The sequence below is a fragment of the Gobio gobio genome, assembly GCF_949357685.1.
Source record: "Gobio gobio genome assembly, chromosome: 23".
Classification (NCBI taxonomy): domain Eukaryota; kingdom Metazoa; phylum Chordata; class Actinopteri; order Cypriniformes; family Gobionidae; genus Gobio; species Gobio gobio.
Window position 1 is genome coordinate 36,886,439 of NC_137119.1, and position 17,291 is coordinate 36,903,729.

At 40.0% G+C, this 17,291-nt stretch overlaps 1 protein-coding gene across 3 annotated transcripts in view; it reads left to right on the forward strand.

Annotated features, from left to right (window-relative positions):
• Positions 1 to 858: 858 nt before the first annotated feature.
• The window catches only part of rb1cc1 (RB1-inducible coiled-coil 1), a 28,941-nt gene continuing 12,508 nt past the window's right edge, over positions 859 to 17,291 (forward strand). The window contains exons 1-14 of one of the 3 annotated variants that reach the window (XM_079806136.1): positions 859 to 1,203; positions 2,965 to 3,096; positions 8,680 to 8,806; positions 9,062 to 9,232; positions 9,489 to 9,691; positions 10,659 to 11,088; positions 12,044 to 12,214; positions 12,639 to 12,823; positions 13,006 to 13,192; positions 13,387 to 13,483; positions 13,597 to 13,661; positions 13,748 to 13,851; positions 14,044 to 14,170; positions 14,882 to 16,818. In XM_079806136.1, coding sequence (XP_079662262.1) covers positions 3,026 to 3,096; positions 8,680 to 8,806; positions 9,062 to 9,232; positions 9,489 to 9,691; positions 10,659 to 11,088; positions 12,044 to 12,214; positions 12,639 to 12,823; positions 13,006 to 13,192; positions 13,387 to 13,483; positions 13,597 to 13,661; positions 13,748 to 13,851; positions 14,044 to 14,170; positions 14,882 to 16,818 — 3,875 coding nt within the window. In that variant the 5' untranslated portion in view covers positions 859 to 1,203; positions 2,965 to 3,025. The remainder of the gene's footprint in view (positions 1,204 to 2,964; positions 3,097 to 8,679; positions 8,807 to 9,061; positions 9,233 to 9,488; positions 9,692 to 10,658; positions 11,089 to 12,043; positions 12,215 to 12,638; positions 12,824 to 13,005; positions 13,193 to 13,386; positions 13,484 to 13,596; positions 13,662 to 13,747; positions 13,852 to 14,043; positions 14,171 to 14,881; positions 16,819 to 17,291) is intronic. The other 2 variants (XM_079806137.1, XM_079806138.1) reach the window with 2 other exon arrangements.

Genomic DNA, 17,291 nt, shown 5'->3' on the forward strand with positions numbered 1-17,291 from the left:
ATTACATCAGGAGTAATTCAATTACATGTAATCCTTTACTTTACTTTTGCAAGGGAAAGGTAATTTAAAAAGTTAATTAAAAGTAAATTACAGTAATTCCTTACACCCAACACTGATAATGAATAAAGTCTAAAATATTATATATATACAGAACAAGGAACAAATAAAGCATAACAGTACAAAACAATGTGTGGCATTTCTGTAATATGGGATCCGAAAATTATATAATATATTTAAAACTTTATTGACTTTTATTTTTATTTTTACATAAGAGTCAAATTCCACTATAAACACTTTAAAGCTTGGGGATAAATTTACATACTATTGTTTATGTATATAACATTTTGCCAGCAGTATTCAAGACCTTAACATTGTTTTCATTGTAAAATAGTATTTAATCTTTACTAAATTAAAGATAAATTGGACAATTTTACATTCGAAAAACAAATGCGTCAACAACTTTCTCAATTTTACAAAAGGAGCATAAGTTATCAGAGTAGGCTATCGCGACATTTATGCAACATTTTAAAAATTATTTCTCTAGTTTTATTATTTATACAGTATTTAAAGGGGATTAACCAAGCTATCTTCCAATTAATATTATTAATAATAGAGTCCCAAACATTTTTTTATTTGTTTTTGAGAAATAGCACAAATAAGTTTCTTATTGCAAAAAAAAAATGTTCCAATTGTTCCCACACCTTGTCATAACACCATCCAGTTGCTAGAAGCGGCTGATTTCAGATCAGCGTTCTCGTTATTCTAGCGACAGTGTTGGGATCAAAAGCCAGGCGTGTAATCTGTTCCCAGACCAGCGCTTTCCTGCTGACCGTTGCCCTTCCCAGAATGCACCTCGCTGCGCAGTGACGACAATAACAAAACACAGCAGCAGGAGAAACAGCATTAGCGGATCCTTACACAACCCTGCGCGAAAAAAAATTGATGACAAAACTCATATCTTATCACCACCCCTCCTAACCTACATGTCTTGAAAGATGAAGCACTAATGAATTCATCCAATCTCATCCTGGACGAATTTGTGCGTTTTATGGGAATTAAAAATAAAGGCCCGTGTTTGGAGTGATGAGCTTTAGCCTGTTAGCCCGACAGCTTCAACCTCTAGCTGACAGAAACCTCCACATCTCAGCCAAAAACAACCTATTAACCTGCTTTAACGCAGAGAATGGACTGAAGACAGCTCAGGTAAGACTATCTGAGACAGATTTAGCTCCTTATATTGTAGATGTTGACGTTTAAAATACAAAACCGGATAATTTTGAGGCTCTTTGGGTCACTAATACGGGATTTTGGCACCACTGTAACTAGATAATGTAAACAAAACCAGGTGTAAGTTAGTTAGTCAAAATTAGGGTTTAGTCGAGGTTTATCTCATATAATGGGATATCGATGAGGGTTTGGTGTTTTGGTGAATGTTAAAGAGATATCTGGACAAACTGTCACCCTCCCTAAATAGTAACCAGGGCCTTTGAAACAGCAAAACAAAGACTTGAAGCCTCCAGGAGTCTCCTATTTGCTTGTTAACAGAGTCTTTTAAAGGAAAATTATGTTATATTTTTGTATTTTGACTCTGAGGATAAGGTTTCAACTGCTCGCCGAAGCCTAAAGCTGTCAATCAATATTGACACATGATAAGTTGTAACAAACAGACTAATATAAGTCATGGTCCGCTATATATTTGACCAAAACAACATTTTATGCACTTTTTCAGCTTGTTTACCCCCTCATTAAATGTCATTAGTTACCCATGTGGTGCATGCCAACCATGTGCTATTCCTGGTAGACTTGTCTTATTCCCTGTATCCATAATAGCTGTTGTTATAATGCACCCTGTAAAGTTGTACACCCTTTCATGGGGAATTAAGGCACAAAGGGTCTTTTAGCTGGAGTCGATGGTGTTTACCCACAAGGAACATGACTCAGCCTGAATATTTGGGCCACATGGTCATGCTGATCTGTGTGCAGTTTTACATCTCTAACCACATCATCGAGTACAAACAACCCCAGAGATTTACACAATGCTCATGTAATAATCTGAAAGCGTTCTTGTTTGTCACGCCATAGAATGGAATCCCTGATCACTGTGGTTAGCCGGTTATCTGGGGGTTTTCCAACTTGTTATCTACCGAAACAGTCACGTAGGGCTAGATATCTTGTAGGTTACGTATCTGAACTTAAATATTTGTATTTCATAATGCTTTAGGATACAAACATAAGTTTGTTCTCCTTCTAAAGAAGATTGCTGAAGGGAAAGCAAGTTTAAAAAAGTTTACTGTGAAGCAAATTTATTGAACTAAACATGTTTTATTTTATATGAAAATATGTATTTTGCTAAATTATTTAGATTCTAAAATTGCTAGAAAATCAAAGCCGCGTGTGAACCAAATTTGAAGTTTATTATCACTAACTAAAAGGTTTTAAAGTACAATTTACACAGACAATGTCTAATTTCAAAACTGTTTCCATAGGAAGAATTTTGAGTGTTTAAGATTTCAAATATGATGATTAATAAATATGTGAAAGTATCCCGCTACCAGGACACTGACAGTTAACAGGCTATAGGCCTCTGTTTTTTTATTAAAAATTGTATGTATTTTTTATGTATTATAAAGTCTGGTTTCACAGACAGGGCTTAGATTAAGCCAGGATTAGCCCTTAGTTCAGTTAGAACATTTAAGTAGCTTTAATAAATGTGCCTTAGAAAAAAAAACATTGCTGGTGTGCATCTTGAGACAAAACAAAGGCACTGACATATTTTAAGATATCAGTGCAATTTGCTTTAAGTTAAAACAGCTCAAACATGCATTTTAGTCGCTTAAGCCATGTCTGTGAAACCGGGGGTTAGTTAAATAAAAGGTTGTTTTCATCAAACCAGAAATATTTCATCATCACTTGTTCTGATGTAACTCATCTTGAATTGTGTGCATTGTATTTATTTCTGCTCAGACAGCCATAATTGACTAGATGAACAAATCAAGCTGGAGGCAGGCTCAGCGGAGAATTCAACATGAAGCTGTATGTGTTTCAAGTCAACAACGGAAGCTCATTAACGTTTGACACTGAACTTGCTGTCCAAACGTAAGAGATTTGAATGTTTTTAAGAAAAAGTTAATCAGTCAATGTTTAAGCCCTAGTTTGTTTCTACTTGACAGTATTTGTGTTAATAACACTTGAACTTCACAATATGGTTATACATGTTAACATAATAAAAGGGATAGTTCACCCAAAAATGAAACACTTGTCATTAATTACTCACCCTCATGTTCCAAACCCATAAGTTCATCTTTGGAAGACAAGGGAAGATATTTTTAATGACATTGACATTGACAGTCCACGCAACTACCAACTCAAAAAGTTCATGAAAAGAAAACTAATCCATATGAATTGAGCAGTTTATTCCAATTTTTCTCAAGAGACTGGATTGCTTTATATGAACAGATTTAGGCTTTTGGAATTCACATATAAACATTGATCAGTGAACATAAACAGAAGCTTAACCGTAATTTGCTTGATGTGTAAGAACAAACCTCATTGGCTCTTGCTGAAGCTCAAACGTGTTGCGTAACATGAGAATGAACCTCATTGGTTCTAGGCTTGCTACGATAGTCGGTGTTGCTGGTGTTACCGGTGTCCAGACTCAACACCGGTTACATCACTTGCCCAGCGTGGCACCGCCCACCGTCTTTTTGATTTTTTTATAGTAATAAAAGAATTTAGTTCAGTTAGAGAACAGACAATACAAATAAAAACTGAACGTATCTGCTTAATAAAGCAGGATCCGACCGTGAGTCTCGGCAGCGGCAGGAGTCAGTCATCAGATTTAAGAGTGAGGAGCTGACTGAGATGATCGCGGAAGATTTGGTTTCAAAGCGAAACGTAAAAGCGCCTATTTAAGGGAGTTTGTCATTTGTTTTGTTTTTGTGTTTTTCATTAAAAATAATAGGCTAATGAACCCACAATTCAAGCAACCCGCATCCGAATTGGCGCTAATTCAAAACCGAAAGTAAAATGTGCACGGCCGCACAGAGCGCGCATTGTTTACTTTCGCCTGGCTCCGCAGTGCGAGCCTCCGCGCTACGCTGACTGCGCGCATTTATTTTTGCCGCGCGCACCCTCGCGCTCGTGCGGGCGCGTCGAGTATAAACAAGGCTTTACGGACGAACTGTTATTCATTCATGGTGTGCATCTCAATCATAGACTGATCAATGCTTGATCAGTGCCCTGACTACTGAACTAGGGAACTGATTGAGACGCACCCATGGTCTCACAGAGCGCACATTTACAGACGATCTGTCATTCACGGCGTGTGCGCACTGGCGCGTTTTCAGTTCAGAGCGGTTGTGTGCATGTTACTTTCGGTTAGATAGAATTAGTGATTTAAAAGCCTCCGCCAGTGATAACGGTATTACCGGTGTTGTCACACATCAATTAACCGGTGGGAAAATTTCTTCACCGTCACATCCCTAATTGGTTCTTGCTGAAGCTCAAACGTGCTGCGTAACACGAGAATGAACCTCATTGGTTCTTGCTGAAGCTCAAACGTGCAGCGTAACATGAGAATGAACCTCATTGGTTCTTGCTGAAGCTCAAACGTGCTGCGTAACACGAGAATGAACCTCATTGGTTCTTGCTGAAGCTCAAACGTGCTGCGTAACACGAGAATGAACCTCATTGGTTCTTGCTGAAGCTCAAATGTGCTGCGTAACACGAGAATGAACCTCATTGGTTCTTGCTGAAGCTCAAACGTGCTGCGTAACACAAGAATGAACCTCATTGGTTCTTGCTAGAGCTCAAACGTGCAGCGTAACACAAGAATGAACCTCATTGGTTCTTGCTGAAGCTCAAACGTGCAGCGTAACACAAGAATGAACCTCATTGGTTCTTGCTGAAGCTCAAACGTGCAGCGTAACATGAGAATGAACCTCATTGGTTCTTGCTGAAGCTCACACGTGCTGCGTAACACGAGAATGAACCTCATTGGTTCTTGCTGAAGCTCAAACGTGCTGCGTAACACGAGAATGAACCTCATTGGTTCTTGCTGAAGCTCAAACGTGCAGCGTAACACAAGAATGAACCTCATTGGTTCTTGCTGAAGCTCAAACGTGCTGCGTAACACGAGAATGAACCTCATTGGTTCTTGCTGAAGCTCAAACGTGCAGCGTAACACAAGAATGAACCTCATTGGCTCTTGCTAGAGCTCAAACGTGCAGCGTAACACAAGAATGAACCTCATTGGTTCTTGCTAGAGCTCAAACGTGCAGCGTAACACAAGAATGAACCTCATTGGTTCTTGCTGAAGCTCAAACGTGCAGCGTAACACAAGAATGAACCTCATTGGTTCTTGCTAGAGCTCAAACGTGCAGCGTAACACAAGAATGAACCTCATTGGTTCTTGCTGAAGCTCAAACGTGCAGCGTAACATGAGAATGAACCTCATTGGTTCTTGCTGAAGCTCAAACGTGCTGCGTAACACGAGAATGAACCTCATTGGCTCTTGCTGAAGCTCAAACGTGCTGCGTAACACGAGAATGAACCTCATTGGTTCTTGCTGACGCTCAAACGTGCTGCGTAACACGAGAATGAACCTCATTGGTTCTTGCTGAAGCTCAAATGTGCTGCGTAACATGAGAATGAACCTCATTGGTTCTTGCTGAAGCTCACACGTGCAGCGTAACATGAGAATGAACCTCATTGGTTCTCGCTGAAGCTCAAACGTGCAGCGTAACACGAGAATGAACCTCATTGGTTCTTGCTGAAGCTCAAACGTGCTGCGTAACATGAGAATGAACCTCATTGGTTCTCGCTGAAGCTCAAACGTGCAGCGTAACACGAGAATGAACCTCATTGGTTCTCGCTGAAGCTCAAACGTGCAGCGTAACACGAGAATTAACCTCATTGGTTCTTGCTGAAGCTCAAACGTGCAGCGTAACACGAGAATGAACCTCATTGGTTCTTGCTGAAGCTCAAACGTGCAGCGTAACACGAGAATGAACCTCATTGGTTCTCGCTGAAGCTCAAACGTGCAGCGTAACACGAGAATGAACCTCATTGGTTCTTGCTGAAGCTCAAACGTGCAGCGTAACATGAGAATGAACCTCATTGGTTCTTGCTGAAGCTCAAACGTGCAGCGTAACACGAGAATGAACTTCATTGGTTCTTGCTGAAGCTCAAACGTGCTGTTTAACACGAGAATGAACCTCATTGGCCCTTGCTGATGCTCAAACGTGCAGCGTAACACAAGAATGAACCTCATTGGCTCTTGCTAAAGCTCAAACGTGCAGCGTAACACCAGAATGAACCTCATTGGCTCTTGCTGAAGCTCAAACGTGCTGTTTAACACGAGAATGAACCTCATTGGCTCTTGCTGAAGCTCAAACGTGCTGTTTAACACGAGAATGAACCTCATTGGCTCTTGCTGAAGCTCAAACGTGCTGTTTAACACGAGAATGAACCTCATTGGTTCTTGCTGAAGCTCAAACGTGCAGCGTAACACGAGAATGAACCTCATTGGCTTTTGCTGAAGCTCAAACGTGCTGTTTAACACGAGAATGAACCTAATTGGTTCTCGTTCATCAAGCAAGTATGCTTGAGCTTCCATTTACCATTTCTGATGTGTGCGTTGATGAATGTTTATATGTGAATAAAAGTCTAAATTCAATCTGTTCAACATAAAAAGCGATCGAGTCTCTTCAGAAAATTTGGACTAAACCACTGAATTCATATGGATTAGTTCTACGATCTCTTTATGAACTTTTTGATGCGTTAAAGTGGGTGTAGTGTAGCTGTCAATAGAAGGACAGAAATCTCTCAGATTTCACCAAAAGATCTTCATTTGGTTTCCGACGATGAACGAAAGTCTTATGGACTGAATTTACATATAATTTACATATGTTGATATATTTGAGAAAATGCATTATATTGAATATACTGTGTAATACATTATTATGTTGATACTTAGAAATGCAAAATATTGATTACATTATTCCAGTGTAATTACCTGTAAAATGCTGTGTTACTTCAGTGATTTAGCATTAAGCTTTGTATTTAAACTGGGTCATTTATGTAGTAGAAATGTGAAATTATTTTTGAATTTGGTGCCTTCTAGACTAAGAAAAGACAGAAAATGTATTTTTGTCTCAAGTGGATGAAAGACAACAACTCCCAGAATGCACTTGCTTCGCTGCCCTACGAGGCCACTCCGTACACCGTCGTTTTGATCTTCATAGTAATACAATCATTTTGTTCAGTTAGAGAATAAACACTACAATTAAAAACTGAACGTGTCTTTTCAATAAAGTGTGAGTGAGCCGAACGAAAGTCATGGCACAGATGCAGCAGGAGTCAGATTTCATTCATCACGAAGAGCTGAGGTAACAATAAGCGCCAGTCTGGCACGTTTTCAGATCGCATATGGAAGCTAAACTATAGCCGCGTTTCCACCGCAGAAACTTTCCCCAGGAACGAGGAACTTTGGGGTGGTACTCTGTGTGATTCGACCGCAGGAACCAGGGTCTAAATGAAGTTCCGGGTAAATATTTCCCCCTCCAAATGGCCGTGCTCCTGAGGTAGTACTTTTTCAAAGTTCGGGAACTTTCGGGGGAGGGACTTGGACGCTGAACATGCTGATTGGTTGAACTCACGCAGCATTTTATTTCAACCAGCATTTTTAAAAGTCTTTTGCGAGGTTCGTTCGTTCTGCGTTCAGTAAATATCAGTCTTGCTCTTTCTGTCCAATGGCACACGTTCGTCTCAGCAATCTCACAGTCAATGTCCGTAATAGCTGATAATAACATACGTTGTCTTATTTTAAATCTAGCTTTACGAGCTTTAAGAATACGCTTTGGTATCAGTGCTCGTCTCTTTTCCGCAGTTTTGTTAATGACCTCTTTATTAAACCAATACATAACTACCAAAAGCAGCGCTGCTTGCATCTCCTCGTTATTGTTGCAGACAGTATCGCGCAAAAATGATTACTGTCCGTCGCTGACTGGGAGGAGCAGCCGCACAAAGTCCTACATCACCGGACTTATTTGCCTAATCTTCCCGGTACTTTAGACCGCAGTGGAAACGCAGACAGCAGCAGATCTGGGGGGAAAAATGTTCCTGTAAAAAAAGTTCCTGGTACAAATTGTTCCGGGTAATTTCGGTGGAAACGTGGCTTATCACAGGAATTATTTGAAAAGATGAAACACTCACTTTACTCTGCACCGCGCTCTGTTGAATGTCCGTGCGGCCGTCTGTGTCTTACATTCTGTGTGTGAGATCTCTCCCCTATGGGCGGGTTGATAACATGCGGAACAGCTCCATCTAGTGGCTGTAGTCTTTAGCCTCTGGCCAAAAAAATCCTCAGATGACGCAAAATTACGATATTTGCGTCATCTGAGGATTTTTTCTAGAAATAAAATGCACAATTATCTCGTCTCAGGGGGATATGAGGGGGAAAAGTACCAAAATTTGAATATACTACCGGGTTTCTACTGATACAAAGCCTAATGCTAAATCACTGAAGTTACCCTTTAAGGTGCAAAAGTGAAATCCATCATCAGTATTAGTGATTTCTCTATAATCTTTTTTTTCTGCAGTTTTGTTTATAAAATGAGGCTTTTTTTGTTTTACTGGATAACTAAAAGCCTAATGTGTTTTGCTTCATTGTCTTTATAGTGTTTTGGACCTTAAACATGCCATTCAGGCCAAATATAAAATTGCAATCCAGCACCAGGTGCTGGTGGTCAATGGAGGGGAGTGTATGGTGGCAGAGAGGCGTGTGTGCAGCTACAGCGCCGGAACGGTGAGTAACAAGCAAATCACACTAAAAAAACGGTAATATTAGTTATAATTTATGAATAATATAGTAAAATGCTCAATTGTTGCTACAAATTACACTACTACAATGTTTGATGCTTTCAAGAACCAAAAAGCACCATAAAAGTTGTAAATTATGATAATTATTATCATTATTTTGATAGCTTTCAGTATATTTAAAATGGCCGTGAAATATTGAGGCTCTTGAATAACATGCTATATATTTTTGTCACTGCCTCAGGACACCAACCCAATCTTCTTGTTCAACAAAGAGATGATCCTGTGCGACCGAGCACCAACCATCCCCAAAACAACCTTCTCCATAGAGAACGAGATGGAGCTGAAGGTGGAGGAGTCACTCATGATGCCTGCCGTCTTTCACACCGTCGCCTCCCGCACTCAACTGGCTGTGGTACAGGCCCACTTCTGTTCTGACCGAATGACCAACCCCTGTCTTCCTAGATTTACCTGCTTTTACATATCTATGCTCATCCACACTATGTTTTATCAATGATGTGTGGATTTAAGGTTTAAGCATTGCTTACATTTAAAAGAGAATAAATGCAAATGCAGTCAAAGTAAAAAAGCCATTTTGTAAATGACAGAGGCTTTCGTTCCATCTGTATGCAAATGACTCTCATAATGCCTGATATTTTGCCCTTTTCTAGGAAATGTTTGAGGTTGCCAAGAAGCTTTGCTCATTCTGTGAGCGTCTGGTCCACGATGAACACCTTCAGCACCAGGGATGGGCGGCCATCATGGCTAACCTGGACGACTGCACCCTGTCCTATCAAAAACTCCTCTTGAAATTCGACAATGCTTACACAAATTACCAACAGGATTTTGAAGACATCAAATTAAAACTCACCAAGTATGTGATTTTTTTGATTCCAGCTTTTTATCTTATTAAAAATATTTTCTTAAAACATCAAAGCATAGTTTTTTTGTCTGTTTTTTTTTGTTTTTAAGTTTGAGTTTGTCTGCTATACCTCCTCGTAAGTTCTTAGTATCGAATTAAATTTTTTTTTCAGGATTCTTTCATGAATTGAGAGTTCAAATAAACAGCATTTATTTGAGATTTGCAGCATTATAAATGTCTTTACTGTCACATTTGATCAATTTAATACATTCTTATTGAATAATCTGACTCCAGCCTTTTGAACTGTAGTGTATTTTTTAGGGATGCACCGAATCCAGATTTTGGGGGTTCACTGGTTGAGATTCTGCCGAAACCGAATACCGAATCCTACTCCCATCCTCAGTCCATTATCACAGTAAACACATTAATGAAGTAAATTTCATTTTTCATTTTATTTTAACTGTAAAATAATAAAGAATAGGCAACATTATGCTAGGATGACTGTCCTTCCTGCATTTTGGCTGCTGTCTGTAGATTACTTCATGCACAACTTGTATTCTTTCGGATCTTTTATACGCAAATGTTTTGGCTATTGTTTAGGGTCCTTGTCACAACGAGACAAATCCACATTGCAAATTGAACATGTAGCTCAACTTGAATCGCCTTTTTTTGACTGAAAGTACTGCCAAACAACACTTTTTTTGCTCACGTGTTCCATTTTCACTTTCTCACAGCCTACTGCATTCGAACGGTCCACCTAGTAAACACCTTCCCATAATCATCGGCGGCGTCATTACGTCGACCAGCGTAGCGCACAAAGTGCAAGCCTAGGGTTCGGTTCGGTTGAAGGCAGAAACCAAACCTTGTCAAAAAGCCCAATATCTGGCCGAATCCGAATCCTGGATTCGGTGCATCCCTAGTATTTTTTGAAGAAATATGTATAGATCACTAATTATAATATAATTTATCAATTCATCAGGCTTGGCACTGCTGTCTCAGTCATGGCGAAGATTCCACTGCTAGAGTGTTTGACTCGGCACAGCTACAGAGAAAGCTTTGAGAAGTCCTGCTCCCCTCACCCAAGAACCACAGATGAAGAGGATGAGGGTGATGTAGGAGAAACATCCATCCAGTCCGCTATCCTCTGTCCCACTGACGGCCAGAAAAAACGAAAGACACCTTCGCCGGTCTCTGCTTCAGGAGAAACGTCATCCCAGGCGTCCTCATCTCCTCAGGACAGACTGAAGAGCAGCTGTAGTCTAAAAGCAGCTCTACAGGAAGACGAGGAGTCTCCGGAGAGGGGAGCCACACCCTGTTTTAATGTCACACTGTTGGATTGGATCAATGTTCAGGACAGACCTAATGATGTGGAATCGGTAGTGAGGAAGTGTTTTGACTCGATCAACAGGGTGAGTAATAGAGTCAAATTCATGTTTTGGTCTGTAAACTAGTGCTACCGTGAAGTAACTTGCAACAACCTTTATTGTGTTGAGCTAGCCAGTCATGGGCTTTATGACGATATGTACCATGTGACGGTAGAAAAGTGTCACCTAGTAGAGATAGCACAGCTATTAGTTGCTAGGAATGCTTTACATTGCTTGCACGACAAAGAAACATGGAGTAATGCAAAAAATTCAGAGTCTGACATCAGTAAGACGACAAAAACCTTGTAATAGAGAAAGTAAAAACTCCATTAGTTTTCTCCATACGGAAATTGATCTTTAATGATGACTTATAAACATTTAAAGACTACTGTGAGCTACAAGGTTGTTGCTCAATTTTATTTGTTTCTGTTGAAGCCGTTAGGCAGCATTATTTCAACTTAAATAATGCATAATCGTGTTTAATAGCGTAATTTCTGAGGAATTACACATCACATTCTCACAATGCTTTTTAAAAAAAAAAAACAATAAGGACATTTATAATGTTACAAAAGGTTTCTATTTCAAATAAACGCTGTTCTTTTGAACTTTCTTTACAAAGAATCTTGGAAAAAATTGATCATGGTTTCCATAAGGAATATTAAACTGCAAATCAGCATATTAGAATGATTTCTGAAGGATCGTGTGACACTGAAGACTGGAGTAATGATGCTGAAAATTCAGCTTCACGTCACAGAAATGAATGACTTTTTAAAATATATTAACAGAAAAAATTGTAATTGTAGATTGTAATGATATTTCACAATACATTTCACAATAAAGAGACTTCTTTCAAAAGCATTAAATAAATCTTACCAAACTATTAAACAGTAATGTAATGTAATCATCATCATCATTACACTCACAGGACTCTAACCATGAACTATTTTACTGTCCATGATCACTCATTTTCATTTGCTTAATTCATTCTTTATGCTTCCAGCTCGATCCACGGATTATCCAACCCTTTCTAACAGAATGCCGCGAGACGATTACCAAATTGGATAATCAGAACATGAAGGCCATCAAAGGTCTTGAGGACAGATTGTATGCACTTGACCAGATGATAGCAAGCTGTAAAAAGTTGGTTAATGAACAGAAGGAACTTGCTCAGGTAAGCAAATCTCATTTTATAGTCTATAAAAGCAACCTAAAGGCTACATATTCTACACATTAGTGCCCCCCCCCCCCCCCCCTGAAGTCCACTTTCAGTTTTTTATGACCATTTTCCACCCTCTCTCTTTTGCTATTGTAACTTTAAGATGTATATGATTTGTTAACCTTGAAATAGGTTACAAGTTACAACACGGGTATTGTGCGGGTTGTGGGTTTACGGCCAGGTCTAATATCGTTGGTGCTGCCCCATCCTTCAGTAACAACCTCGTTATAAAGCTGTATTACATTGTGACAGATTGACAAAACAATAATGTTTCTAATGTTTGAGTCCATTTCAAAGCTGTGCAAAACACTTGGCTGTGTGGATTTTTTTTTTTTAGGAAGCTTCTCTTCCTCATGTCTTCTCCTTTGCCTTCCACTAGGGATTTCTTGCCAATCAGAAGAGGGCTGAAAACCTGAAGGACACCTCGGTGCTGCCTGACCTGTGTCTGAGTCACGCCAACCAGCTGATGATCATGCTGACCAATCACAGGAAGCTACTTGACATCAAGCAGAAGTGTACCACTGCCAAACAGGAGCTCGCCAACAACCTTCAAGTTCGTCTCAAGTAAGAGCAGCATTTTTCTGCTACGTGGACAGTACAATTAAACAGTTTGTTTTCAATTGGCCCAGAACACAAAATAGTTTGGGCTTTGAAAATATTTTCAATCTATAGAGCTATGATGCTTTTATGATGTACATTGTAAGCGACGGCGTGTCCTAGCTGCACTGTGGTGTCTCCTCCATCAGATGGTGCTGCTACGTGATGCTTCACGCTGATCAGGATGGGGAGAAGCTGCAGGCTCTCCTGAGGCTGCTGACGGAGCTGCTGGAGCGCGTACGGGTGGTGGAAGCTCTCAGCACTGTGCCACAGATGTACTGTCTTGCCGTAGTGGAGGTGGTCAGACGCAAAATGTTCATAGGACACTACAGACAAGTAAGAGTCAGCTACTTCAATTCATGTTGTTTATTAGAAACTGTGGAAAGGATGTTGAGTGCATGTTTTGTTATAGAGAATGGGTTATAAAAGTGTCGACCAGCTATAGTGTGAATAATATGAGCAAATATAATAATGTTTTATTATTAGTTTTATAATATTTCTGCACATTTGGTTGTCATCATTTCTTCCAGTGGGCCAATGCTCTTGTCAGAGATGGTAAAAACCTCTATGAGGCAGAAAAAGTAAAAAGGGAAACCTTTGGGAAGCTCTTCAGTAAGTTCACTTTAGGTATTTTATATGGCTTCTTTTAGTTTGAGAACAAACACAGATATCTCAGTCCACATTAATTGTCAGATTATTTGAGGAAATTGCTTTGAAAACACTGCTTTTGTTTCTTTTAGGGAAATCGTTCCTCAGAAATCGGTTGTTTCGAGGACTGGATTCCTGGCCACCCTCTTCGTTTTGCGTGAGTCTTTGAATATGTTTTTATCTTTCAGGATCCCTTCATGGTCTTTTAGCAATAATGAGTGATTTTTTTATTTTTGTGTTTAGACTCGAAAGCCTCGAAAGTTTGATTTTGAGCTTCCAGATATTTCCCTGACTGACCTGCAGTATCTCAAGTCCTGTTGTCCTTCCGAGGTTCAGCCTTTCCTCAGGTAAATGACTTGTATACGGTTTCAGTCGCAATACTGATGTCTATTCTCACAACAATATTTGTTTAAATACGTCAAATTGCTGTTCTTTCCTGCGTTCTTGCAGCTATTGACCTTTCAATCATGTCCAAAAACTCTTAAATTATGGTCTGTCAGTTGTTCTTTGTCTGATGCCTGTTTTGTTCTGTTCATTAGGGTCCCCACATTGTGTGACTTTGAGCCTCTTAACCATCATGTTGAGGTTCTCCATCAGCTGGTTCAGGCTGCGCAGAGTGTGGACGAGATGTCACAAACTATCACTGACCTACTAAATGAACAAAAGGTGCTTTGTGTTCAAAATCATTTAATTTTTATTGCTGAAGTGTTTGACATATTGGATGTTGTACAACCTTAAAAGTCTTTCTACAATCTTTTTTTTATTAGGTTCCATTTCTCACTATTAACTAACTATTAACTATGACGTTTGCCTCAATAAACTCCTAATTACTGCTTATTAATAGTTAGTAAGGTAGTTATTGGGTAGGATTAGGTATGTAGAATATGGTCATGCAGAATAAATGTGCCTTATAAATTTAAATAAATATCTTAGAAATATGCATGCTAATAAGCAACTAGTTAATAGTGAGAGTTGGATCCTAAACTAAAGTATTATCCTTTTTTCTAAATGCATTTTATTAATTTTTATGTTTATTTTTTTTTAGCAATTTTTAATCAGAATAAATTACTGACTTCTTTGTGGTGATATATGCTGGATTTCTCCAATTTTTTATTGCGCTTAAACCCTTTCCTTTCTTACAATCAACTGCAAACTTGCATTCAGATCTGCTTCCATCCAATCTACAAGCAATGGATATTCCCCACCTTTTTCCATTCTTGATATTCTTTTTCACTTGGATGTATGTCACAGTATGGAAGAAAAGATATGTTGCTACCTGCATTACATTGCAACTTTAAAAAGTATATATTGTCTAATTTCACTTTTATAGCATTGTGAGTTTTCATATGATCTTATCTTGTTGCATTGGCCTTGTAGATTTCCTGTAGCCAGAGTGCTCATAGATCCACTGGGTTAACACCCAGATCTGGAAGCACAACTGCAGTCACCTCTACCTCCATCAAAACTTTGTCCACTCTCAGTTTAAAAGCATCGGACTGCCAACCCATGGCGCTTCCTGGTCCCCTGGAGGACCTATCACCCGACAGCATAGATGCCCAGACCTTTGACTTTGAAACGATTGGGCACCCCAATATGGATCCTGTATTACAGCAAGGCTCTTTGGACTTGGACTCATTGGCAGAAAGTCCAGAGTCAGACTTCATGTCAGCTGTAAATGAGTTTGTTATTGAGGAGCACTTGATGTCACCTAATCCCATCAGTGATCCTACAAGCCCAGAGATGATGGTGGAGTCTCTTTACTCCTCCGTCATAAATGCAATCGATAGCAAGCGTATCCAGGACACTACCACCCTTGAGAAGGAAAATTCAAAGATTGCAGCTCTTAAGCTATCAGCAGACAGGTACCGCTCTGCTGCAGAAGAATCCCAGAACAATTTGAGGAAAGTTAAAGAAGACCTTTACCACTTTCGAGGTCTTGTTCTGAAGGAGCAACGAGACTTTGGATTCGCCCTGAAAACTATGACCATCGAGGTCCGAAACACTCTCAACAGTGTCAGATACTGTCATGAGGAGGAACTAAGAGAAACTCAACAATCCGATCTCCAGAATTTGAAGGACGATCATGAAAAGCAGATACTTACTCTCACGGAAGAGCTAGAAGGCAATCGGAAGATTGTCAGAGATGTCCAGAGAGCAATGCTGGATTTGGAGGGGCTTGTGGAGCGCAAGGAGAAGGAAATATCACAGCTGGAGAGTGAGAGGGAACGTTCTATGCAAGAACTGCAAAATCTTCACAAGCAAACTGTGCAGGACCTCGAGGAGAAGATCTTGAAGCAAAGTGAAGAACTGAAAGCTTCATTGCTGTCCAAGGACGAACTTGCTGGGCAACTGGAGAACCTGCACTTTGAGATCGAGCATGGCCAGCAGAAAATCAGACAGGAGATGGAGAATGCAGAGAAGCTGCACCTTCAAGAACTGGAGACACGGTTGAACCAACAACATGAAGCTGTGCTGCAATCTTTAAGACTTGAAAAAGAAAGTGCGCTTGAAAAACTTGTCCAGGAGAACCTGGTGAAGCTAAGAGATCTGATGGATTCACATTCTGCCGAACTCAAGGAGCGCGAGGGACGCTCAAAAGACTTGGAGGCTCGCATTACAGAACTTGCGGACGCCCGCTGCAAACTGGAAGTCGAGATGGCTCTTAAAGAGGACGAAATGGAGGAGATGAGACTCAAGTATGAGGAGGCGAAAAGCACCCAAGAAGATGTTTTGAAATCGGAGCTTACTACCCAAACAACCACTTTGCAGATGCAGATCGACACGCTAAACCAGCAGCTCCAGCAGAAGAACGAAGACTACGAGGTGGGCCTGGCGGAGCTCCGAGCGCTCATGAGGTTGGAGAAGGACCACTGCATCTCTGAACTCGTTGATCGACACGAAGAGGAGAGCACCCTGCTCCGCCACGAGTTTTCAGTGCTCAAGCAGAAGTCGCAGGATGCGGAGAAAGGCTGCGAGGAACGAGTCCAGAAGATCCACCGCGACCACCAGGACCAACTTGCTGCCTTACAGAGGGAAAACCAGGATGAGCAGAGAGCTTTTCAAGAGAAAGAGCAAGACCTACGGACTGTTATCGGAGACCTGCAGGCGGAAAACTCACTACTGTCAGGAAGACTGGAGCAGGAGAGGGAGGAGTCCCTGCAGAGGGCAGAGAAGGAGAAAGAGGAGGGAGTCAAAGCTGCATTACATGAGGCCTTAAGAGACTTTCAACTCCAAAAAGAGGAGATTGAGACAAGACTGTTAGGAGAAATTAAACTACTTGAAAATCAGCTCAAAGACAGACAATCCACAGACATGTAAGTAAAATCAAAAGCTTCCATCTTGTCCCGAAACAGACATTCTCTAAGAAAATCATTCTGAGATTCCATTTTAAAGCACAGTTTACTAGAAGGATAGATGTTAAATTATAAATGGTGTTTAATCACTAGTAATATTGCTTATACTTGGGTTTAGGGATTTCAGCAAATCTCTGATCTTAGAGGAATAGTTCTTCTAGAAGAACACAAAAGAAGATATTTCTTCTTTTTTTTAGTCATTTTTGTCCATACAACGGAAGTCAATGAGGTCCAATGTTTCGGACTCCACTGACTTTCATTATATAAACAAAAATAGATTAATAATTTTTTCAGTATATTGTGTTCCCCTGAAGAACTAAAGTCATACTGGTTTGTAACAACGTGAGGTTAAGTAAATTATGACAATTTTCATTTTTGGATGAATTTAGTAATATTACACTTAGGTGTGCAACTTGTCCTGCCCATTTTGTGTG